Genomic DNA, 25,916 nt, shown 5'->3' with positions numbered 1-25,916 from the left:
GTAGTGAGTACTGAACAACAAATACCCCTTTGTCCACGTCCAGAAGCTGGGTTTGCATCTAGAAACTGCGTAGAAATGAAAAAAGCCTCCCCCTCGAATCTCCGTAAGTCTATCTCTAACTACTGCCTTTGACAATGACCAACTTATTTGTCTTGAACGGCAATGATTAATTAGCATTTCTTTTCTTTTGCGCAAGCTTGAATGACCTAATAATTCATTTCAATTCTCAAACCAATTTATATGCCAATTTTTTGTGACTAAAAGCTAAGACAAAGTGAGTTGGTTAGTCCTCTAATAATTAAGTCATGAATTATTTGGTCATTAGCAATCCTAGTATCCTACTATCTAACTCTTTCTTAGTATCTATGGATTATATATATGATTACATGAGCTATGTCTAGATTGATTTCTACTACGTTAACAACAAATTTTTGTGCCTAAAATTTTAAAGTGAGATGGTTGGTCCTTTGATCCATAAAGATTCTAAAGAGTTTTGTATCTTATTGATATTGTTTGGTCTTCGTTTTGAGGAGTACCAAGATTCGAATCACCTTTCTCTCTCACTTGCTGTAACAATTAAATTCTACTAGTCGCTAACCTGTGCGATGCACAGGAAAATCACTAAAAATGAAATTTAATGAATGCAAAGCAATTATGCAAAATACCATCTATATCTATATATTACTAAAAGCTGAAACGTAGCGTTTATTGCTACTGCTCTCACGTTGTGCCACATCAGCTGCCACATAATTTTTTTTTAAATTATAATTTGTCCTACAATTTTAAAATGGTTTTTACAATTTTTAGTCCTATAAATGCAGCCCACTACTTATTTATTTACTTCTACTATCACCCTATAATAAATCCAGCCCACTACTTATTTATTTACTTTCACTATCACTCTATAATAAATCTGTATAATTAATCCAGTCCACCTCTTATTTATTTAGTTCCACTATTAAGCCCAATCCAAATCCTTTTCAGTTCAGTTTTAGGGTTTTGTGTGAGCCTTTTTAGTTTAAAGGGAAAAAAAAAAGGAAAAAAGGAAAAAAAAACAAACAAACAAAAAAACAACGTTGAAACCTTTCAAGCTTTAGGGTTTTTTTTTTCCTTTTTTAATTTTCCTATAATTATTTTTAACATTTATTTATTTTTAATATTTTCCCTTCTCCAACCTTTCTCTTTCCCTTACCATTTCATTTCTCCACTACTTCTTCAATCTTTCTCCCTCCTTTACCTTTTCATCTCCCCACTACCCTCTACATTAATATCATTTTTCCTCTTTCCCTTCATCTTCCTTTATTTTTGTCTCTTCTTATTCACACCCTCTTACTATAAATTTATCACTATCTTTTCTATTCTATGCATAGTTTTCCCTCACCAAAAAAAATGGTTCTCTCTCTCTCTCTCTCTCTAAATTTTTTGGTGGATTTTTTTATTTTTCTTGCATCTCTACTTTAGGTTGAAAATTTTTTATATTCTTTAAAACCCTATTTTGGGTTAATGCAATTTAGTTTTGTTTTTAAATTGCTATTGTTGTTGTTGTTTTTTTATTTTTTATTTTTTTTATTCTCTTTGATTGTTAAATGTTATCTTATTGCTTTCTAAAGAATTAAATATAACATATAAAAATATAATATTATTCTGTTACATAGCATGATTTGGATAATTTGGTATTTATTCTGTTACATAGCATGATTTTTTATAGTGCTCAATTTAGATGTTAAACTATGAGACTTTACTAATTTTTGTTTATTTTCTAATCCTTTGTGGTGTACAAAGTACTCATTCATTTAAAACAAAGTAAAGGTTAGCCAAACGAAAATAATCGGATAGGTGATAAATTTTAACTTTTGCAATTTTATTTTAATTATTATTATTTTATAACAATGCTTGTATAGAAATTTAATTCTTAGATTTTGCTAATAATTGTTTATTTGATAATATGTTTTGGGTGGCCGAAATTATAATTTCTTCAAAGAAAATAACCTTAATAGATTATCAAAAATAAAATTTTATTCTAATATTGGTTCAAATAATCATTGTTAAATTTTATTAATTTTTTTTAGTTTACGTTTTTTTTTTTTTTTTTGTGTTTTGGATTGTTCCTATAATAAATAAAAGGAGAAATTACACTTTTCCCACATGTGATTTGTTCAAAAAACACTTTACCCATCTGTAGTTTAAAAAATGCCACTTTACTCACCTATGGTTTGATTTGTTAACAAAACGTTATACACCTCTAACCCTCCGTTACTCTAAACACCAATTCACAAAAAAAAAAAAAAAAAAAAAAAAAAAACAATAGCAATTGAATCAAAACTCTTTCCTTTGAGAAACCATAACAGAGCATGACTCGCAATTTCATAACAGAGCATATCTTGTAGTTTCCAAACCAACCTTTACACACACACAAACGCTGACCCAAGAAAATGTATAGCACAGATAATAGCAAAAGTTCTTTTTTTGTTCTTGGCAGGGAAAAAAAAAAAAATCATAACAGGCTACACATTGAGATAACATCAGTCATTGATCTGCTCTGTTTTTGTACATGTATGAAAAGTCAGCAAAGGTTGTAAATATGAGAAAGCACCTTAGATATAGAATTAGATGGTGAAGCACGACAATACGTGGTGGGTGGAGCACAAATATTGGATCAAAACTCCAATGAGAAGTCAGCGAAAATATATAGCACAGAGCAAAAAATCATGTATAGCACAAACCCAATTTCTCAAAAAAATCTTCAAAAACGTAATCTGCGAACAATAAGATGCAAATCTTCAAAAAAACTTAAAAATAAATCAAGAAAATAAATCAAGATTACAGTAGAAATCTACCAGCAATTAAAAAAAAAAAAAAATCTACTAGCAATTTTTGAAAAAGAAATCAAGAACCCTAATTATCAAAAACTTACCTGTGGTTTAAATCAAGAGAGAAAATCTTCAAGATCCTTCACATGGTTTTGATCAGGCTGCCAACTTCTCTTGATGCTGAGAGTTTTAAGTTTTTGTCTTGATGAAGTGGATCACAATCTGGAATAGGGAGTGTACATGTACAGGGAAGTTTTTTTTTTCAAAGGAAAGAGTTTTAATTCAATTGCTATTGTTTTTTTGAGTGAATTGGTGTTAGAGTAATGGTAGGGTTAGAGGTGGGTACGTTTTGCTAAGGATCAACCACAGGTGGGCAAAGTGTTTTTAAACTTTACGTGGGTAAAGTTTTTTAGACGTGTGTTGTATTTCCACCTAAATAAAAATATAATTAGAAATACATTACTATTATTAGATTAGTTTAAATTGTAAAAAAAATTTAATAAAACCACCATAAAAATAATTATCACGCGCAACGGCAGGTTCACGGCTAGTTAGTTTTAATGATGGAGAGTCTCTATTGGAGACCTCTCAAAGTTGAAAAGGTAGATTTTGCTGTGCACAAGTTATGTAGCATTAGTGGAATGCTACTTTTTTTTTTTTTTTTTTTTTTTTTTGTTGGTTGTGAAATTGCTAGTAGTAATCTAGGTTGGTTGTGATGTAGCTTGTTTGAAAGCTACAGCAAGATCTAAAGACCATGGGTGTGATTTCTTGTTGTGTTGATAGTAGGCAGTTTGACATGGGTAGTAAATAATAGGTACTAAAGACAGATGCAGTTTGACATTGGTAGTAAGCAATAGGTCCTAAAGACAGATGTCTTTCAGTGTGTCATTAAATATTCATACTATGCTTTGTTTGACTGCATTTTTGTGGTAATGTGCTCTCAATTTGTATTAATAGTTGAAATTGATTGCAATTAAGCCTTGTAATGTAGGCTTCATAGTTCATGTACAGGCAAAATTGGTTGTTTCTTTGCGAAGTTCAGTCTTTATATGAGCCTTGATGTCCTTCGTACCAAACCAAAAGAAATCATGTTGCACTCGATGAACAGTCAGTCTACAAATAACCAAAATGGCCCCCAAGTGGACTGTTATGAGCATGTTGAAGGACCAAAGACTATAATGGAGAACTGGAACTAAGGAACACCTTACCTTTATAAAGTAGCAGATCATTTTGAGGAGAGAAATGGGAAGTATGAGGACTGTTGGCTGCCATATCATTAAGTAACTGCTGATACTTAGAATCAGATTTGTAACTATCCTTTAGCAGATCTAACCACGTAGGACAAGGAAAGGAAATCAAGTATAGCTGAGCATCTTGTTTGTGTTAGTCCAAGGTAAAGGATTTGGGGAAGAAGTAGAATCCTCCAATCTCCTAGAAAGAGCATCTGCAGCCTTGTTTTCTTTACCCTTTTTGTACTCAACAAGAAAAGAATACCCCAAAAGCTTTGTTATCCATTTTTGTTGAGGAGGTGTGCCCACCCTCTGCTCTAGAAGATATTTCAAGCTCTGTTGGTCAGTTTTGATGATAAAATGATTCCCCACCAGATATGGTCTCCATCTCTTCACTGTAGTGATCAAGGCCAAAAATTCCTTGTCATAGGTAGACAAGTGTAAGCTTCTTCCTTTAAGAGTTTGACTGTGGAAAGCCAATGGTCTGTGACCCTGCATCAGAACAGCTCCAATACCAATACCAGAGACATCACATTCCACCACAAAAGGTTTAGAAAAATTGGGAAGAGCAAGTACAGGGGGGGGTTTGAAACAGCTTGTTTGAGAGCCTCAAAAGCTAATTTTGCTTGTGCAGACCATTGATAGGCATCTTTCTTGAGTAATGCAGTCAAGGGTGCTACAATGATACCATAATTTTGTATGAACTTCCTATAGTAACCAGTCAGTCCCAAAAACCCCCCTTAAGGCTTTAACTGTCACAGGTATAGGCCATTGTTGCATAGCTTCAGTTTTTTTAGGATATGTTCTGGCTCCTTGGTCAGAAATGAGATGTCCTAAGTATTCAACCTCTCCACAACCAAAAACACACCTGCCTTTCTTACCGTACAACTGATTAGAAAGTAGAACTGTTAACACAGCCCTTAAGTGAACAACATGATCCCCAAATTCTTACTGAATGCTAAGATATTATGAAAGAAAACTAAAAAAAACTTTCTCAAATAAGGTTTAAAGATGTGACTCATCAAGGACAAAAATAGAAGCACCACAAAGTTCATCTAACAGTTCATCTACAACTGGAATGGGGTACTTGTCTTTAACAATGGCTTTATTTAGAGATTGATAATCAATACGTATTCGCCAACTACCATTTGCCTTTCTAACCAATAAGACAGGTGAGGAAAATGGACTTTGACTCACTCTAATGGAACCAACCTCAACTAACTCATGAAAAATTATTTCTATTTCAGTTTTTAGATAAAAGGGGCATCTGTATGGCCTTTCATGGATTGATGGAGAGCCCTCCTCCAAAACAACCTGATGCTGATGACCTCTTAGTGGTGGAAGACCAACTGGAACTTCAAAGACTTTAGTAAATTCTGATAATAGGTCATCAATGGCTGGATATTGCTGCACAGATGGTAATGGAGGGGTGCAAGAAATAATCTATAATGCTAATCCCTTTTTGACAGTAGGCTTGAAGAATTGATCCCCATCATGAAGGACAGGAACAGAGGGTTTTAAGCCTTGTAGTAAAACCGATTTGCGTAGGTGGTCAAATTGCATAGTGAGCTTCTTGAAATCCCACTGGATCAGTCCCAATGAATAAAGCCATTGAATCCCCAACACAACATCACAACCACCCAAGGATAAGACATTTAAATCAACCTGAAAAAAATGACCTTGAATCTTGAATTGAACTCCATGAGAAGCTCCTTCAGTCTGAAGAACAGCCCCATTAGCCACTTTCACTTCAAAACAATCCTGAGTTGATATTGGCAATTGCAAGAGCCTCCAAATTGAAACATCCAGAAAATGGTGGGTGCTGCCACTGTCAATCAAAATCACCATGTCTTGATGATTCACTCTTCCCCACACTCTCATAGTACCTAGTGATGGACTACCCAACAATTCATAGAGTAATTTCTGCAATTCCTTCAAGACTTTTCCCCTCCTGATGCTGCTGCAATTAAGTGAGAGTTATGTTCATCAATCACTTTCTCTAATTGTATGTCTTGCACATCATTATACGCATACCCTCCATACCCTCCATAAAAAAAATCCTTGGAGTCTTGCATTTATGTCCCAAAAGCCATTTATCTTCACAATAGTAACACAACCCCTTTTTCCTTCTCTCTTCCATTTGAGAAGGGGAAATCTTCTGGATGGGTAGTTTTGTACCTTTAGACTCATTCTTGATCATTGGTGGAGGACCAAGAACTGAGGTTTGATCCCATCACTCCAAGGTTTGGTGCTTCTTCTGCTAGCCACCAGATATTCTTCTTGGATTTTAGCAAGTCCAAATGCAGCACTCAGGTTCTATGGATTCAACATCCTAACAGGTAATTTAATTTTATCTCGAAGGCCACTCGAGAAACAACTCAATTGTGCCTCCCTGACAGTTCCTTAATTTGATTTGATAGAGCTTCAAACTGGCCTTTATAGACAGCCACACTGCCCACTTGTCTTAGTCTTGTCAAGGTTTCCATTAGATCATCATAGGCTGTTATTCCAAATCTGACGTGTAAGGCCCTAACAAAAGCTTCCCAACTGGTGAACTGACCAGATTCCTCTACCTCCTGAAACCAAACAAGAGCATCCTCCTCCATGTGATAAGAAGCTAAAAGAATTTTCTGGTTAGGGGGGTGCTATACAATTGGAAAATTGATGAGCCTTATAGACCCAACCAGATGGATTTTCCCCTTTGAACCTCGGAAATTCCAACTTCACAGCCCTTGGAATTGTTGTCAAAACGGAAGTATTGTGTTTTTTCATCTATATCTCATTTACAATCCTGATCCCTTACTTATAGGAGTACAATTGGTACATTCTGTTATACAAACAGTTTCAATCCTTTCTTACTAACTAACCAATCAACAATACAACTGCCACAAGTAACTAACTAGTCCACCCATCAATGCAGCAGCCAAACTCTAGCTTCCAACTTTGTTGCGTTACTTCAAGCTTCTCTAGATCACTTGCATCTACTTTTTTCTTGATCACTTGCGTCTATCTCCTATGTTGCTCACTGGAAAACTTGTACCTTTGACAAAGTTAGTAGAGTACTCATGTGTAGGACATAAGGGCTTTGATATTGCTTTCAAAGAAAAATCAGTGCAATCTTTGGACAAATCTGCTGGAATTTGAGGCATTTCTATAGGCTGGTCAGGTTTTGTTTTGGTAGCTTCTGTTGCTACACCAGAATTTTCAGGTTCTATTTCTTTTCCTACAATGACTTTTGGCTTCAATCCTTTAAATTTATTCATCCTGGCTAAGGTCATAGGTTTCAAAACAATCTCCTCCTTACCAACCATTAGAGTAGGTGTTTTCTTTCCCATTATGTTGGACATTGTGATCAAATAACCAAGGTCAACCAAGAAAAATGCATCACACAAACCATAAAAGAAAGCTTCGTAGCTTTTAAATTTTGAAAACATTAGTCGTCCTAATAGAAATCAATACAACTCTCTAAATAGAAGTAACTTCAGTTATTTGTGTGTAAAAAGAGTCTTTCTCTCTTGGGGGCTGCGGCTGATAAAATTAGAGGTGTTTTGGTTTGGTTCTTTGATATTTGTAGGTTGCAAATTGGGATAGTGAGAAAGATCTTGGTCTTGGCTTTGTGGTTTGGTGATTTGCTCTCTTTTGATGTGTTGCAACTTTTAGATTTGATTTATGACTCTCTCTTTTGGTTTGTGCACAATTCTTATTTGGTATTTATGATTAAGACTATATATGATGGTGGTTGTAGCTCTTGAACACATGATCTCAACCACTACCTTAATTGCTGTTATGATAAGAAGGCGCTATAGAGTTAATGTAGATATCATCAACATTGTAGAATATAAAAAAAGCTTGAGAGAGCAACAAGGTGGCACGTGGAAGTAGAATCCTTTCCACATTGGGCAGTAGTAAGATATCAACATCATCAATCAACAATGACAAAAACAAAAGGTCACAAGCAGCCAAAACGGTAGTTTCACCAATTTGAGAAACAAACGAGCTTTACCAACATCCACCCTCCCCTCTAAAAGAAGAACATGACATATTTTGTACTAATAATTTTACTATTGTGATTATCAAACACCTCAATTATTTGGTGTGTATTTAAGGTTTTCAAAGATTTCTAAAGTAGATTTTCAAGAAAGAAGCTTCTCGTTTCTCATAACAGGATATAATATAGTATAGTGATTGAAAACTGATGCTTCCAGATCAAAGATTTGCCCCACCTTAGATTAACCAATAAACAACAAATATGTCTCAATGAATTTCTCTCTTATTCTTTGAACTGCCATTCCCAACGGCACATGGGGCAATGTGCTTGAGAGCTCTGTGAATTCACCCATTTTAGGATGCAATGGAGATGGAATGCATGGTTGCCTGCACCCCAAATTGCCATATCATAGGATCAAAACAAATATCATTATTTCCTGCCTTAAGATTTTAGCAACTACTACAAGAAGATTCAATTGTTTCTTTTCCTTGATAAGTATAAGAATTTATTTAAGCACAAAGGTAAACAGGAAGAATACATACAAGAGGAACAAATGAAAGGGGGGAAAAGAATGCAATCTTTCACTAATATAAAAAATAACTAACAACTTTTAAGGACATACAATATCAAATCAAGGAAATTATGAAGAAAACTCTCAACTCCTAGTTGAAAAACTACATCATGAATGTGATTCTCTACCTCTGAAATATTGTTACTTAACATGACTCAGAGGGATTTTTATTTTTATTTTCCCATATCTCAATGACAAAAGCACACCAGAAAAGAAAAAGATGAATTCTTCATGCCTCTGTGAACTCCACCGAGATTTAAAAGAAAAAAAAAAGAAATCACTATGTCGCAGTGTGTTAATATAAATATACTACGAACCAAGTTCAACAAAAGTAAGTATTAGATACATGTGATAGTTTTACTTCATGAGATGCCATATGTATTGGGGGGAAGAACATGGGCTCAGCCAGATTTTGTTAGAAACTAGAGACAATCATAATTGTAAGCCTCAGTTTGAAGTCATTTTAACTATCTAAAATAACTTAAGATACTCAGCTTGGGCAGAGGTTTATATATCCTAAGAAGCTCTTTACTTATAAATGGCTCTCAAAAGGGATAGGCTTCTATGAATGTTGAGAAGCTCCAATCTTCAATATGTATCACTTTAACTATTTTCATTAAGCAATTATCAAAACCATAACTATTTTAGAGAGCACAATTTCAAATAGCTCTACGAAGCTCACCTCCAATGTACGTGCACTATAAAAACTATAAAAAGACCACATAGTAATGGGAACCAATCTGGGGGTTGTGCACTACTAACAATGTGCAACATGCCATGGTAGGGTCAGCATAAGATCCCATTGTAGTTGTCTGAAGCTCATATATAGGAAGTTCAATGAACCAAGTAGAGAAAATCTAAATGCTCAAGCATTTAGGCTAACTATGCACTATATATTGTATATGCAATTGTTCCATAAAGCAATTCTTATTATGTATTGGATGCCACTTGACTGATTCAAGCAAGACCATCAGAAAATGTTCAAACATACAAAAAAGAAGGCATGGTATCCGTGTTTTTTTATTTTTTATTTTTAAATTATAAATTATAGGTCAACAACTAAAAACTTTGGGAATTCAACTGCAGAAGAAATAGCTGTAAAATGGCAAGACATGAAGACAAAGTGGAACATTGTTAAATAAGTAATGTACTTAGTGGGCAATCATCCCCAGGGAGCTTAGAATCAGGACAACAGCCATCAAAGGCCATGCTACAAATCTCACATGTTTCATCCTGGGCATTCCAAGTCCAAGAAGCAACAGCATGCCATCTACCATTAATACAAAGTTAAAGAATTATGACTCTGTAGGAACATGTTTTTTTTTTTTTTAAAAAACGAACTTAATGTTCGCACTGATGGAATTGCATAAAGGTTTCCAAAATATGATAATTCTGAACAATCTTTAAAATAACAGAAATATTTTATCCAACCTAAAAACTTCAAGTTACAATTGTTTACATTTACACATTAACACCTGAATCACATTATTAATTTTTTTTTTCATAAGTAAATAAATTTATTATAAGAGAAGCAATCCCAATACGCTAGCTGTGTACAGGACAGAGCAGGGAAAAAAAACAGCTAGTAACTAAGAAATGTACGGTTCATTTAAGAAAATAATAAATATGAAAGAGATAAAGATAACATACTCAATTTGAGAGCCCCGAAAAATATTTGCAAAAGAGATTGAATCAAGGGAAAACTGCATCCATAAATTTCTCAAGATATATTATATCACCAACAAATGAACTTCAAGTTTATACCAATAAGGTAACAATCAATATAATAAGATATTTAGATCCCTTTGGAGAAGCTCCAATATCAACCATGTAAAATGGGATTGTCCTATTACTATCAAAGTACTAAAATTAATCACATGTGGAACGATCAAACCAACATATATGCCCAAAATGGGAATGAGCTAGGGTTATAAACTATAATATATAGCTTGATAATAGAGTTGATAATAAGAAGGAAAAACATTAAATTTTATCCACAAATTTAAATTGATTTATAGCATCAAGGGGGCTTTTTGCAATATGATCACAATTCAATGGACCAAAAATTTTATAATATCTGGAATTGATACCGAATAAATGTGAACTTAATACACATATATGAAGTACAATCCAGGAAATTCAATAATCATAGAAGCCCGACAATTATCTACCATATTCGATGCAGAGGATTCATCTTACTCCAATAAACATTCAATAAAGCATACACTTTTTTTTTTTTTTGAGAAACAAGTCATTGAATATTATTAAAGTAGGCTAATAAGCATACACTCTAATAATAATAACTAGTCGCTAACTCGTGCGATGCACGGGAAAGCTATTGATAATTTCTCAATATGATGAAAAAAAAAAAAAATCAAGATCATGGTATAACAACTTATCTGATTCTCAAAAAAAAAAGAAAAAAGAAAAAAAAACAGAAACTTATCTAATGAGAACCCAATGGTATACTATCAAGCCCACTATCATGCAATATGCAATGATACCGTTAAAGTAAAATATTATTTGATAATATCATATATACTATCAAGCCCACTTCTCAAATAAATAAAAAATAAAAAAAATCAAGGCTCCACTCCAAGTTAAAGGACGATTTGAGCCAGTTTTCTTTGCACCCAAAAAAAAAAAAAAAAAGTGAAGTCGCTGATCCAAATTTCCAGATAAAAAATCCTAAGCTCTTTCACGAATGATGACCAAAAGGAAAAGAAGACGCTTTAGAAGGTTTTTTTTTTTTTTTCTTTTTCTTTTTCTTTTTCTTTCAGTGCCCTTTGTATCTCCTTGTCATCTCTTTCATCTTCTCTTTATTTTTATTTTCTTTTGCCCACAATAAGATCCATTGCCTTTCTTCTCCTCTTCTTCTATCAAATGCTTTGAAAGTTGAAAAATGGGAAAAGGGTTTGGTGGAGTTGGGACCGGAAAAGTTGAAAACAGAAAACTTCAATTGAGAGAGAGATTTAAGGCTTGAGGCTGAGGGAGAAACAATTAAGAAGATGAAAAAAAAGATGAAAAGAAGCGTACCTCAAAGCAATGATTGGGTTTTTTGGATCATTGGAGATAGAGACCGGAATGAAAGAGAAGGAGGTTGCTTACGTTGGTTTTCAGTTCACTAATAGTCGGGATTTTGATTTTTGTTTTGGAGGAAGGAGAATGGGTGGATCTTTGTTTTGGAGGAAGGAGAAGGGAAACAGTGGATTTGGGGATTTGGAGAAGAGAAAGGGTCTGCATTTTGTTTGTCAAATGTGGAGGTCGGGGATTTGGAGAGCCCGTTTGGGCTTTGGCATAGCATCATGAAAGGGAAAGGCAGTGTCTTTGTGAAAGGGAAAGGTAGAGTTGGGTTTTAAAAAAGTTTTATTACGTTTTTTTTTTTTTTTTTTTAATATTATGTTGATGTGGAAAACTGTAGGCTTCAAAAATTTCGGTTATATATATATATATATATAGATTATACAACTATATATAACAACATCAATCATTCAATATGTGAAAACCATACAATGAAGCTTTTTTTAATATTATGTTAATGTGGAAAACTGTAGGAACTTCAAAAGTTTGGTTATATATATATATATATATAGATTATACAACTATATATAACAACATCAATCGTTCAATATGTGAAAACCATACAATGAAGCGCAATGTCATGAAAAGGATACGTAAAATCTTGACTTTCATCCTTTCCTGCAAAACCAAAATCCATTTTTCAGATAAAATACAATGCAGCTTATATAACAGAGCAAGGGAAACATTGATACAAATGGTGATTGAAGGAACAATGGACACAGTGCCAAACAACACAGATATGAAAGCATTGTTCATGTAATACAAAAGGTGACTGAAGGGAACAATGAAAACAGTGCCAAAGAACACAAATATGAAAACATTATCTATGTAATACAAAAGGTGACTGAAGGAAACAATGGAAACATTGCCAATTATCAAGAACACTATTTTGACATGCAAATAACACAGATATTAAAATTTTATGAGTAATACAAGTGGCGATTGAAAGAAATAATGGAAAATAGTGCCCTAAACTATAAATTTTTTTAATGGAATTTCCAGTCAATAGATTATAGGGGATAATAATATGGAACAACAAAAAACCAAAAGAAAACACCATTTGGTTGCTGAAAAAGTGTAGGAAAGAAAGATAAGTCAAAATTTAAGAACTGGTTGTTTTCCATTTGGGAAATAGAGTGACACAGCACATAAGGATTCAAACTTTTTACTCATTCTTTTTACTCATTTTCTCAGGAAACAAACGGAAATAAGAACTTTCAAAATTTCTAACGAGAGAGAGAGAGAGAGAGAGAGAGAGAGAGAGAGAGAGAGAACTACCTTGTTTAGTTAAAACGGAAAAGGATGACAATTGACAACAATGGATTATAGCAAAGGTATAGATCTGAGAGGCAATTGTAAAGATTTGAATTGAAGGGTTTTGTGTTTATAATTTTCCCACTCTTTTTCACTATGGACTATGGAGTGTGGACTTTTTGAGCTTTGTTGCAATGTTGTGCTTCACGCGCAAGACGGTGCCCTTAATTTTGCAATCATTAAACAGAATGTCGTAAGTTGGTTCGGCTAAATGATTATTTATTTATTTTTTTAAAAGGTTGGCTAAATGATTGATTATTTATTGTTGTATATTTTCTCATTTCAATTTCAAACACCCTACACTAAGAGAGAATAAAATAAAAGAATATATACTTAATATATCATAATAATAATAAAATAAAAAATAAATATGTAATGGCCACTTGCTAATTGTCACTAACTTACTATGCTGTTATACATTCTCAAAAAAAAAAAAAAAAAAAAAATTACTACGCTATTATATATATATATATATATATATATATAAATATAGTTGAGTTCAAGTTACACGTAGTGTAATTCTAAGCAATATTTCACTAATTAATAACTTATTATTAGATACAAATTTTGACAAATCTACCGTTGGATTACATTATATTCATATATTCTTTATGCTTGCAAAATTTCACAGTAATTAAAGACCATTAGTCAAGTTATTAATCAATTGTTTAAATTCAAGTTTTTATAGTTTAAAATAATTTATAAAAGATGAGTTTATGAATCACATGGTAAATAATATCTGATTGGCATGAAAATTGGCATGTATGCATGCATGTTAAAGTTACACTTGGTGTAACTTTAAGTAATGTTACACTATTCAATATTTTTTATTTGGATGCAAATTTTGATAAATCCATAATTGAATTACATTATCTTTGTATATTCTCTAGGTTTGCAAAATTTTAAGATGATCAAAGATCAATAACTATGTTATTAGTCAATTATTTGAATTTAAGTTTTTATAGTTTAAAATAAGACATAGAAAATGAGATTATGGATTGAATTATAAATAACATTTGATTCTCATAGACTTTGGCATGTATGTTAAGAACATATAAACCAAGTAATCCAACAGTGAGATTTCCAAAATATAAATTAAATAGCAAGTTATTGAGTGATGTAACATTGCTTATAGTTACACCAGATGTAACTTGAACACAACCATATATATATATATATATTGCCATTTTGTTAAGAGGCAACTGACTACTTTAGTTCTCTCAAAAAACTAAACGGGTGATTAAATGAAGGGACATATAATATAACTCGTCTTAGTCTATGTTTAACATCTTACATGGTCTCGTTTGCATTCATAGCTTGAAAATATTACTTGTCAATGTATATTTAGGGGTGGAAGGGGTGGCTTTTCTTTCATCTCAATTTTGCCCCAAACATAACCTCTCTATTGTAAATGAAAAGTGTAAACAGCCATGTAAGTACATACCATTTTTTCGTCTTTTTCTAATTGAAATAAATTTGTTTGGTCCTGCATAAGACTCAAATTTGTGTTTTCATTTTTATTCATGCCTTTTAACAGAACAATAATGTATAATGTGTATACCATACATTGACACACACTTTGCTACAATTGTCTTATATGGTAGGCAAATAATTAGCTATTTAGACTCACTACTTACACTATTTTATTATTTACCATTTTCAATTTTCAAGGTGGTTAGGATACAATTTTGAAGTACATTTTTATATTTTTAACATTTTTACATTAATTTATTTTAAAATCAAATTACTTGTTTCAATCTACATATTTTATCAACTATTCATTTGGTTTTATTTAACTATTTATTTTTGTTTTCTTTTATTTTTATGTATGGAGAAATGTCAAAATTCCATATATAATAGAGAATCGATTTATTTATTTTGTTATTAATATCGATTAATGTTTTTTAAATTAATTTTTCTTTCAATCTTGCCCTCAGAACTAAAATTTTGGCTTCGCTATTGTGCATTTTATGAAGTTTATTGGTGGATCGAGCTAAAGATTTATAGTTTGATTGTATATCTTATGCATTGTTTCTACTTTCAACACTCTATAATAAGATAATCACTTTTTATGCCTTGAATAATAAGCTAGTGTTTTTTTTATTAAAAAAAATAAAAAATAAAAAACTTTGTCTTTATAAACACGTGGAGATCATATCACTTCCACGTTACAAAAAACATAATCTAAAATTGGCATCTTAGTGTCTTACACATTTTTTTTTTTTTTATATAATCATTAATACACATTCACTTATATATATATATATATATTGCATATGCTTCATTACCTTATTAAAAAGATATCACATTTGATGCATGAATGAGTGAATCAAAGACTGATAATTCATTGTGTCAATGAGTTCTACACAATCATCCCCAAAAATCCAACGGTTATGACTATGAGTGAATCAATATTTCATAATGCAAATAAGATAAGCTGTCTCTCATCCAAAAAAGAGAATCACATGGATTAATCCCCAACCAACTCACCCTAATAAATTCTCTATATTGCATTACAGCAACACTATCCTCTGCTGAGATTTCATAATATCCTATATTGATAAGCATGCAATTGTTGTGAGAGCACCCCCATTAATGACAAAATCCCTTCTCAACCCTCGTATTTACAGCTCAAACTTATTGAAAAAAGCCCAATTGTTAGCCCAAATTCAACATGAATGCAATGTGTGCACCCAACACAAACCATTAAGTGCTCATTAATATCTCCAACCAGGATATACAAGAGCAAAATCTTCTTGTATTAATCTACAATCTCTTGCAGCTTTATATGTAGCATAGTCTGCTTGGGCAAGAAAGTATACACAAAAAAGAAAAAGGTTTCAACTTCCATATTGTTTCTTGTTATTGTTCGCCTTTTCTATCGGTCATGACTAGAAAGAAGGTCAAGCTTGCATACATCACTAATGACTCTACTAGAAAAGCTACCTTCAAGAAAAGGAAGAAGGGGCTGTTGAAGAAAGTAAGTGAGCTGAGCACTCTATGTGGCATTAAGTCCGCGCCATTATTTATAGCCCATATGATTCTCAAACTGAAGTTTGGGCTTCTGAGCATGGCATTCAACATGTTCTTGGACTGTTCAAGAACATGCCTGAAATGGAACAGACCAAAAAATGGTCAACCAGGAGAGTTTCCTGAGGCAAAGGATTGCCAAAGCCAATGAGCAGTTGAAAAAACAACAGAAAGACAACCGGGAGAAGGAGATGACAGAGGTCATGTTCCAAAGCCTGACTGGAAAAGGCCTGCACAACTTAACCATGATGGACTTGAATGATCTTGGGTGGTTGATTGATCAGAATTTGAAGAATATATATAGAAGGATTGGTCAACTCAACAAAGTGGCTCAAAAGCAAGTCCAAGGTGAACCAGCTGCTGCAAAAACAGAAGGAATGGTGGTGGGGAGTACTAGTACTGGTACTACTCCATCAGAGATGAATAATGTGCAGCAGCCTCATGATCATCATCAGAGGACACCAGGTTTTGAGATGAACATGGACACCATGCAGAGGCAGCAATGGTTCATGGACATGATGAATCTCCCACAAGAGAACAACATGGGGTTTGGTGGAGATGAGATGATGCTGCCATTTGGAGATAACAGTCACAATGCTCTTTGGTCTAATGCTTCTTCCCTTGATTTGAAAAAAAAAAAAAATCTTAAAGAATCATAATTTAGCAATTTCCATTATGTACATGTTTGGTGTTTTCATACACGATGACACAGGTTTCTTTTGTGCGTTAATTATAAGTCCAATGTACTTAAAATAATGTTCAACTGTTGTTTATCATAATTATGATATTCAGTCTTACGTTGGTTCTTAAATTTGTCAATATATTTCAATTCAATCATATAATTTGAATGACCATCTAAGGTATTCAATGGTCTTTCTTAGTTGTTTAAAACTAAATTAAACAAAATAAAAACTAGACACTTCTAAATTTTCCTTTAAATTTCTATATGTAAATGTGCTTTATTTTTTATGTCGCATTATTTGGTTGCAAGTTGCAACTGCAATATTCGCAAAATTTTCATTCAAAGGTTATCCATTTGACAAAGATAGAAATCTATTTCTCAATTCCAATATGGTATCAAAGCATTGGACACCCAGTTAACAAAAATATAATAATAATAAATAGTATCAAATGTAACTAATAGTATAATTAAGGAATTAAAATTAAGAGCCTTGTAAGATGTAGTTCAACGAATATCTTGTAGTATTTCCAACAGAAACATTTAAAGTTCAAATCAAGAGAGTTAATTTTGTACAATATGCCGTTTTGGTTTGCCTAGAGGAATGAAATATTACCGGTGCACCGTTTTTGGATTTCTGCTATATATATGTGTGTGTGTGTGTGCGCGTATGTTTGTATTTATTTGTGTAAGTATGGATATTAATTTTTAGGATAAATTACATATTTGGTCTCTATCCTTTACACTAGATTTTGATTTAGTCTTTAACATTTCAATTGTATCAAGTTGGTCCCTAATCTTTCAATGTTGTGTCAATATAGTCCCTGCCGTTATCTATTAGATGGAAAAGTTTGATGTGTCAAACGGTCTAAATTATAAAAAAAAATTGCCACATCATTTGCCACTTGGACTAACACATCAGTGTATTTCTTTTTTAATAGAACAAGTTTTTTTTTTTTTTTTTTTTTGAGAAAACCCAAATCAAATCTTTTTAGTTTGATTCAGACCCATGTAAAACATTATCTCCCTAGAATCCAAAATATCTTCTCCTTCATTGCAACCCCTATAGTGCAACAATTCTCCCATCAAATCCTCGTCAAGGGAAGCTGACTGTTAAGGCTGATCTTATTTTTGAAGAATACAGTACGACCTCATCCATTATATGTCTAACTTCAAAAAATAATCCGAGACATTTTTTAAGGTTTAGTATTTTTAGCCCCCTTCACTTACCACTTCTACCCCTAAATCAATGCAGGTGAGCCTAATGTTGAAGATAAAGAGATGATTGCAAAATCATCACTGAAAAAACAGTATTTGATCACATACGTGAAAATCCAAAAACTTATAATTAAAAGCAGTATGGTGAACAAAATTGGGGCTCTTTATCTCCTTGTACCCAAAAATCTGTAATGTAGGGAATTCAACTGAAATTCCAACCTGTGAGAAATAAAAATAAAGAAAACACACGTCAAAGAAAAACAATCACACGCATAAGACAGCATTTACGTGGTTCGGCAATTTGCCTATGTCTACGGAGTTGCAAGGATTTCAATATTATTAGAGAAAAAATACAAAGTGCGGCTATAGTGTTTTTCTCTCTCTCTAAAACATGACAAGACAAAACCCTAATCACCAAAAACGGCTTTAATATCCTACGCACATGATTCACAATGGGCTACAAAATGGGCCCAAGACATAGCCCATCTCAGAAAATCTCCCATTAAAAACTACCAACATTATTCGGGTTAGGTCGGGTCGGGTCGTCAATCGGATCAAACATAAACTAGGCTCCACAAAACCCAACATGTATAATTAAAAGGGAACCTTAAAGGTGAACGAAAAGGAAAACAACAAAAATTTGCATAGATGATAGAACTGAGGCTTCACGTTTTGGTCCATTTCGAAAAAAAGAGAAAAAAAACTTGAGATGAAGATAATACCATTAGCCCTCAAATAATCAGCAATACCGTCGGCCATCAGATAATCGGCGACTCTGTCGCCCCTTAGATCCAATCGTTGTCATCATGTGTCACCTTTCTCTTTAGAGGATCAATACGTGAAGAAATTGTGACCGTGACTTACGGATTTTTGTTGTCTTTTGAGGAAATGGACTTTTGTTGTTGTTGATAGACGTGAGTTAGGGATTAAATTATTTGTTGTTTTTCTTATTTTCTAATTTAAAATTTTGCTGACATTTTATAAAAATAAAATTAAAAACATTGATGTGTTAGTCGAGGTGGAAGATGATGTGGTAATATATCTTTTTTATTTGAACCATTTAACATGTCAGACTTTTCTATCCAATAAATAATGGTAGGGATTAAATTGTCATGATATTAAAAGGTTAGGGACCAACTTGACACAATTAAAATGTTAGAGATTAAATTGAAATCTGGTATAAATGATAGGAACTAAATATGTAGTTTACCATGCAAAATACACATATTTTATAAACCTAAATATTAGTCTAAGTACATAAACCCAATATATTAGCTTGAACATTTTTTTCCCCAATTTTTTACAAGTTTCTAACATATTTTATTTTATTTTATTTTTTATTGTACCAACCAAAATACCAATACCGGCAGAGACGCCCAAAATATCCTAGTACAACACGGTATTGTTTCGCTACATTTTAGAGGTTATTGACTCAATAACTGATACGATATATTTTTTTTGATACATCACTTCCATGATTTAAATCACCCAAACAATCAAGTTATCAAAACAGAGTACAAGCAGTAAATGCAATATGAAGGTATTGTACAACAATACAAGTATAATAGACAGTAATATGACCCAAGAGTGGGCTTGGGCCCTGACAAACTAACACAAGGAATAACTCCAAGAGGCAGAAATGTTATTGACAATTGGGTTACGAATTTTGTAATGTAGTTAGCATTTAAGGTTAAATTTCCATTGTTAAATGGAGCTAGCCTAATAAGAAAGTGAGGGTCTCGTGACTATATAATAGAAAATATATATATATATATATATGATAGAAAACCATTTGCATTCTTCTCAAAAAAAAAAGAAAACCATTTGCATGAAACATAAATAACCCATGTTTTAGATATTATTATTATTATTATTAGTATTATTATTACAGTTCACACATGTCTCATGTTACATGCTTTCTTGCACTATTTTATTACTCATTTGAAAGAGAGAATGGCTAGTGAAGTGAAAGAAACATGAAAAAGTTTGCACTTCTTCTTCTTAACTTAATTCAGACCTTAAGCCAGTGCATCCATATGGTGCCATTGCACAAAAAACAAAGCCACAAAGCCAGGTGATGCCTATTTTGGTTCCCCTGCAGAATACATGAAACTCTTAGGTTACTTATTATATGTGTATATGCCTATATGGTAAGAAGTTAATTGGAACGCGTTTTCCTTTGATCCATCCATTTCATTGTAAGTTAGTATACGATAAGAATCTAATCTATGACCTATTCAGGTAGTTTTTTCCATTCAATTTTGTGAATCTATTTAGAGATATCAAGAAGGTTGCATATAATAATATCAATTAAATTAGATGTGGATTTGATACAACAACTTCATCCAAGCTTAAATTTTCAAATTATGAAGTAGATCAACTGATTAATTATTTGATGCATACAAAACTTTCCATGTATTTGTACCCAATTGAATGATGCTCCTATCATTTTTCATGTGGTAATTATCCACATATTTTAGATTTGTTCAAATTTAATGGTCGCCTTCAAAAATTGTATAATTTAAGAAGAAAAATTGTTGTCTAAATCCTTTGGCCGGATGGTATTTAGCCAGCAAGGTTGGTCGGGGTAGAATGAGAATTCATGATGTGCCAATGAGCTATAGCTCAATATGCAAGTATTGGCAAGTTATTGGTAATGAAGAAGAAATGTGCCAATGAGCTATAGCTCAACTGGCACTTCCTTCTCCTATAATAATTAGTTGGAAGGTGAGGTCATGAGTTTAAAACTTACTAGGTATGTCTGTAACATACCAATAAAACAAAATGAAACAAGTGAAATGTATTGGTTGTAAATTATAATATGTGATTCCAACATATATTTGGCTGCTTTGTGAGGATATTTTGTGTTCTAAATGTTTTGTAGATTTGTTTCAATGAATCACTTGCCTGAAAAGTGAAAAGGAATAAGTAAAACAAAAATGCAGATAGTAGAAGTGTTTAGGATGGGGGCATGAAGGTATCAATTCTGCATATACTAATTCAAAGATGCAGTTGAGGAACTGTAGGGTGAAGGATTGGTCCGGGGGAGTTTATTGACTTGATTCTGTGAATTGTTGAAGTCTGTCTTGGTGACTTGAATTCAAAGGAAGAATATCCCACATGCATATTGTACACTCAACATTATTGCTCGCTAATTATTAAGGCAGTAAATGGAGGAATTAAAACTTTATTACTTGGAGTTATTCCTAACTAGTGGCTACTAGCTATGATACTTGTACTTTAAATACATTGAATAATATTATATAGCATGGACCATTTCTTGGAGTTTAAGTAGAATCACCACATGTTAAGAGGCATCATCTACTTAACAGATTCCATAGCCATGTTGACTGTTGTAGGGGCCTTTTTTGTGTTTGGGCTGGGCTGCCTCCTGCGATGATGGGCCCGAATGTTTTTCTCAGTAGGGAAGTTGAGACCGGCCCAACTGTAACTCACTTTGGGCCGGCTTGTGCACAAACTTTGTCTTGTCTGTCAGGAACACCCTTACGGCAAGCAGAGCTATTACAACAAGATTACAGTAGGCAGATATAATGACAATGAAAGGAAAACAGAGTGCAGTAGCTTTTGTTAATAATAAAAAAGCGAATATCACAGTAGTAATAATGGTAATAATAACAATGGCTTTTATAAGAAAGAACAATTGATTGAACGATGATGGAAGTTAATCAAAAATAAACATCAAGCCAAAACCGAGTCTGCAGTGGCAAAAAATCAAAGAGGAAGAACGCTTCCTCTCAATGAAACTAACCTCCTAGGAGAATATCCTGCCGTGGGGATTAATGACTTTGAGGGAATCAGACCTAAGTGATAGATGTTTGAGGAAAATTCTTACTGCTTAATTGTTCCTTAGAGAGTGGGATTTTGAGGGGGAGAGGAAAGAAAAGATCTATTGGTGCATGCCCATTATCCTCACTATTTGTTTTCTTATCTTTCCTTCTTTTCTTTTTCTTTTCTTTCTATGTTTTCTCTTCCTTTGTTTTTCGGTCCCTTTTTCAGGGCATGGCAAGGGTCCTTTTATAAGGCCTGCCGTGATGGTTTTTTACCATTTCACCCCCTAACGGCCTTTTTCTGGTCTGGGCATGCTTGCCGACCACCGTCTGTACACTACTTACCCTCGCTAGACAAAAACAGGTTGGTGTCGTTTCTGTCCGCCGTGGCACTGTCTTCTGTCGTGGCTTAAATGCTCTCTCTCTCTTCCTATGGCATGCACCCAACGTTCCCTCCCCAACCTTACCTCTTTTGGGCGGTCTGTCATCCCAGCAGGATGTACCTCCCAAAAGGGTTTAGACAGGGAACGTAAAATAAATCTTTTCCCCCCTCCCCACCACCAAACCACACCCCCATTTACCTCTTTCCACTAACCCATGGCTCCACCATGACCCATATTGGCTGGGTACAGGCTGGTGGCACCTGGGCCTTGCGCATGCTCTCCTGTTATGTACGTTCAAAAGCCCGCTTGCGGCCCATGTGTTTGTTGTGTTCTGGAGCTTTGCTTGCATTCGTCTGCCATACTTCTTCGTTCTTTCATGTGGGTCGTTCTGTACTTTCACTGCTTCCCTTTAGGATTGGGCTTTTCTTATTACTGGGTTTCACATCTCTCTTGGCCCATTCCTCGGTTTATATTCATGTCTTGTTTCATTACTTGGCATTTCCTGCCATGATGATATGTTCCTGCTAGGCCTCTTTCAAGCCTGCCGTTCCATTCTTTCCCCCAGTGACTTAAGAGAGCCTATTAGTGTTCTTACTCATGGGCTCCATTGTCCCTTTCTTTTTTCCCTTTGGGCCTGCGGCCCTTTTACTTTCCTTAGGCTTCCTCGGCCCATTTACTGACTTTGCTTTCCCATGGGCTTTTACTAACTTGATTGGGCTTCCCCGGCCCAATCTCCTCATACTCATCCTTGGGGTTCACGGGCTTGCCATCAACTCCTACTTTCTTTGTTTACATTTCCTTGGGCCTGCCGCAGCCCATTCTCGCTTTTTCATACCATACATTGCCCATGGGTGTCATTTCTCTCTTTTCGGGCCCTTTGGGCCCATTTGCTTCCTCAAGACCCATTTATTCATGTTATGGGCCTGTGTTCTATTCTTCCTGTCGCTTGGGCCTAACAGTCTTATTCTATGCCTGCCATTCTCATTGCCTGCTTTGCTGGGTTGGGCTGGTTTTACAAAAATGACCCTCAACAACTGTCCATGATTTAAAGTTGTCCTCTGGGTGGAGGACATTGAATCCAAGACGTTGGAAATTTGGAATAACTTTTAGAAGACCCAGCAATTAGGCAAATACCTAATATCTATGGATTAGCTTATATGAGAATTCTCTGTATTTTTTGCATTATAAATATGAAATTTGCTCCCACACCTACACAATAAAACGTTCCATATGACTATGTCTTTACAATTACATGACCTATACATCAGGCCGAAGACATGCATGTGCAGTTGCACACACATTCAATGCTTTCAACCACAATATATATCTTCATTCTTACTGTGCCATTGTTGTTGTTTAATTGCATGGCATATTAATTGCTTGATTTATTTTTTTTTTTTATTTTTAAAAGGGCATCGCAAAAGTATGTATCTTCTGAATATACTGCTATACATGTAAAACCTTGACTGCTTACTTTAGCTTAAAAATAGTAAAGAGGTTTTCTTTGATTTAGTCATGGACCATGGATTGTGTTAGTTGTATATTAGATAAAGTTCGTTAGCTTGAGCGCAAAATATATATTTCCCACTCACATAGATATTTTGTAACATATTGTAAATGTGAAGAATCTTAGGCTGCGTTTGTTTTGGCGTAAAACCATTTTAGGAAATGATTTTACACTTCACCGTGTGTTTGGTTGTGCAAGGAAAATAAAATTTTTCGGAAAAACATTTCATTTGACCGTGTGTTTTATGGTTTTGACCCGAAAATTGGTTTACATTTCTATTTTCACTTCAAACCATTTCTAGGTCTCAAACGCGCAAAGAGAGAGAGAGAGAGAGAGAGAGTTACCAATCCACCCAAAACCGATCGCACCCCAGCAACAGTGCCGCCAGCACCCCAGCATCGGCGCCGCCATCTAGATTGTCACCACACAAGACCGATCCACCCAAAACCGATCTCATCGGTGTCGACATTACCGATTTCGTTCTCGTTCTCGACCCAATGCTCATCGGCGCCGCCGATCTCGTCGTCTTGATCTCATCACACCAATGATCTCGTCGTCTCGATCTCGTCGCCTATGACCCATGACTGATCTCTCCCTTTCCCTCAATTTTTGATCACTCTCTCTTCCTCCCTCTCTCTCAGTTTGACCGAATTGTGGAGTTTAACGAATGGTGTTGTTTTGATTTTTGTTTTTTTAAGTTTATATATTGAAATTTTCTATTATAAAATTTGTTTGGTAGTTGAGAAAATGGATGAGAAAATGTAAGAAACTAGTAGGAAAATAGCATTTTCAGAATGCAACAAAACATATGAAAACATTTTCTAAAACAATTTTCATAATGCAGCCAAACACTTGAAAATATTTTCCTTTCCCGAACATATTTTACACCTGAAAATATTTTACACTAGGAAAATATTTTACATTCAACCAAACACAACCTTAGATTTTTATCTTTATTGAAATTTCAACATAGATAGAAAAAGAAAAAGAAAAGGGCAAGGTCCACAAAGATAATTAGCAAAGGTGGCTGGACTGTTGTATCTTGGAGACAATATGCATAAATTATTTGTTTAACTATATCAGATATACCGTAGACGGCACGATTTGTCTCAAAATAGTAACTTGGTCTACATCTCATCTCTGCCACCTTTTTTTGGTAAAATCAAATTGTGTAATTTTCAAAGAAAATTCAGGTATTATCTCTCATTTGTTTCCAACAAGAATTGTGAGAGTTTTATCATTCCCTTATTTGTTTACAAGGGGAAGAGAAAGGAAAAATGCATGCTTTTACCTTTGTGCCCTTTAATGATGTGAAAATTCATATATTAGAACACCTATAATTTCTTTAAAATGTTAAGAACGTATTAGTCATTTTATAGTCTAAAGGGGGTGAACTCATGTAATCAATGCTCTCCCTTCCTCCCCTTGCTGCCCAAATTGTGTTGATGCTAAAACAGTGGGCCCCATAGAAAATGAAGTACCGATCCTTCTTAAAAAAAAGAAAAAAAAGAAAAAGGAAGTAAAGGATGGAGGGCAAATAAAATGCCACACATCAAATAGGTGTCATTAATAAGTAAATGAACGAATCCACGTGTAAGCCATTAAATAACTAATACAAGCCCCTACACTGGATATATCTAGAAAGCAAAACTCAGTTCCTTTCCTCTAAAAAAATTTTCAAACCTTTCTCACTTCTTTTTTTTTTTTTTTTTTTTTTAAGAAAAAAACAATAGTATACTTTATTTGCTTTCCCCAGAAATTGAAAACTTCCTACGTGACCTTTGTTTTGACCTTGTTGGGAACTTCCAAACTCCGCGTTTCAAACAGAGAGCAAACATGGATGGCTTTTCAATTGGTGCAGCCTGCTCCTAGCATCCATTAGGGATGTTGGTATTGTTTTGTTCAAATCTAGCTCCACTTTTCACTTGTTGTTGATACCTTTCCCAAGCGGTGGCTGAATAAAGCACAATAAAATGAGCCTTGATATAGCATTTAAATATGAATACAAACGAACAAGCAGATTAATATACACAAGCAAAATATTATCAAAATATATATTAATATACACACACACACAAGCAAATAAATAGGAGTTGCATGAATTTCATGTCCCAAAAAGAAGGAACTAACAAAAGCAGACGACTTTCCCCAAATTGACAAATATTCAGCACTAAATTTTGTAAATCTATGTAATTTATGTAAGTGAAAAAAACCTACAAGGCAAATAATGATAAGAAATAAAAAGTAAGTTAAATTATCTACTTTCATATTGCACATCAATTCAAATCCACAGGAGCTTGGATAGCTCAAAACCATCC

At 33.9% G+C, this 25,916-nt stretch overlaps 1 protein-coding gene and 1 long non-coding RNA gene across 2 annotated transcripts; one reads left to right on the top strand and one right to left on the bottom strand.

The window, feature by feature from the left end:
• Nucleotides 1-5,069: 5,069 nt before the first annotated feature.
• Nucleotides 5,070-11,918, bottom strand: LOC136069249 (uncharacterized). The gene is made up of 2 exons (XR_010630478.1): nt 10,249-11,918; nt 5,070-9,868 (listed from the first exon to the last, which is right to left on the bottom strand). It is a non-coding gene; the product is annotated as an uncharacterized LOC136069249 (long non-coding RNA).
• Nucleotides 11,919-15,880: 3,962 nt separating this feature from the next.
• LOC112028604 (agamous-like MADS-box protein AGL80) lies at nt 15,881-16,682 on the top strand. Its single transcript, XM_024061300.2, is given in 3 exon segments — nt 15,881-16,007; nt 16,010-16,114; nt 16,117-16,682. Coding segments are annotated over 3 exon segments (798 nt in total).
• Nucleotides 16,683-25,916: the final 9,234 nt, after the last annotated feature.

Source organism: Quercus suber, unplaced genomic scaffold (assembly GCF_002906115.3).
Source record: "Quercus suber isolate HL8 unplaced genomic scaffold, Cork oak 2.0 scaffold_158, whole genome shotgun sequence".
Taxonomy (NCBI): Eukaryota; Viridiplantae; Streptophyta; class Magnoliopsida; order Fagales; family Fagaceae; genus Quercus; species Quercus suber.
Note: the sequence above shows the minus strand (reverse complement) of the source record. Positions and strands in the feature narration are given on the sequence as shown.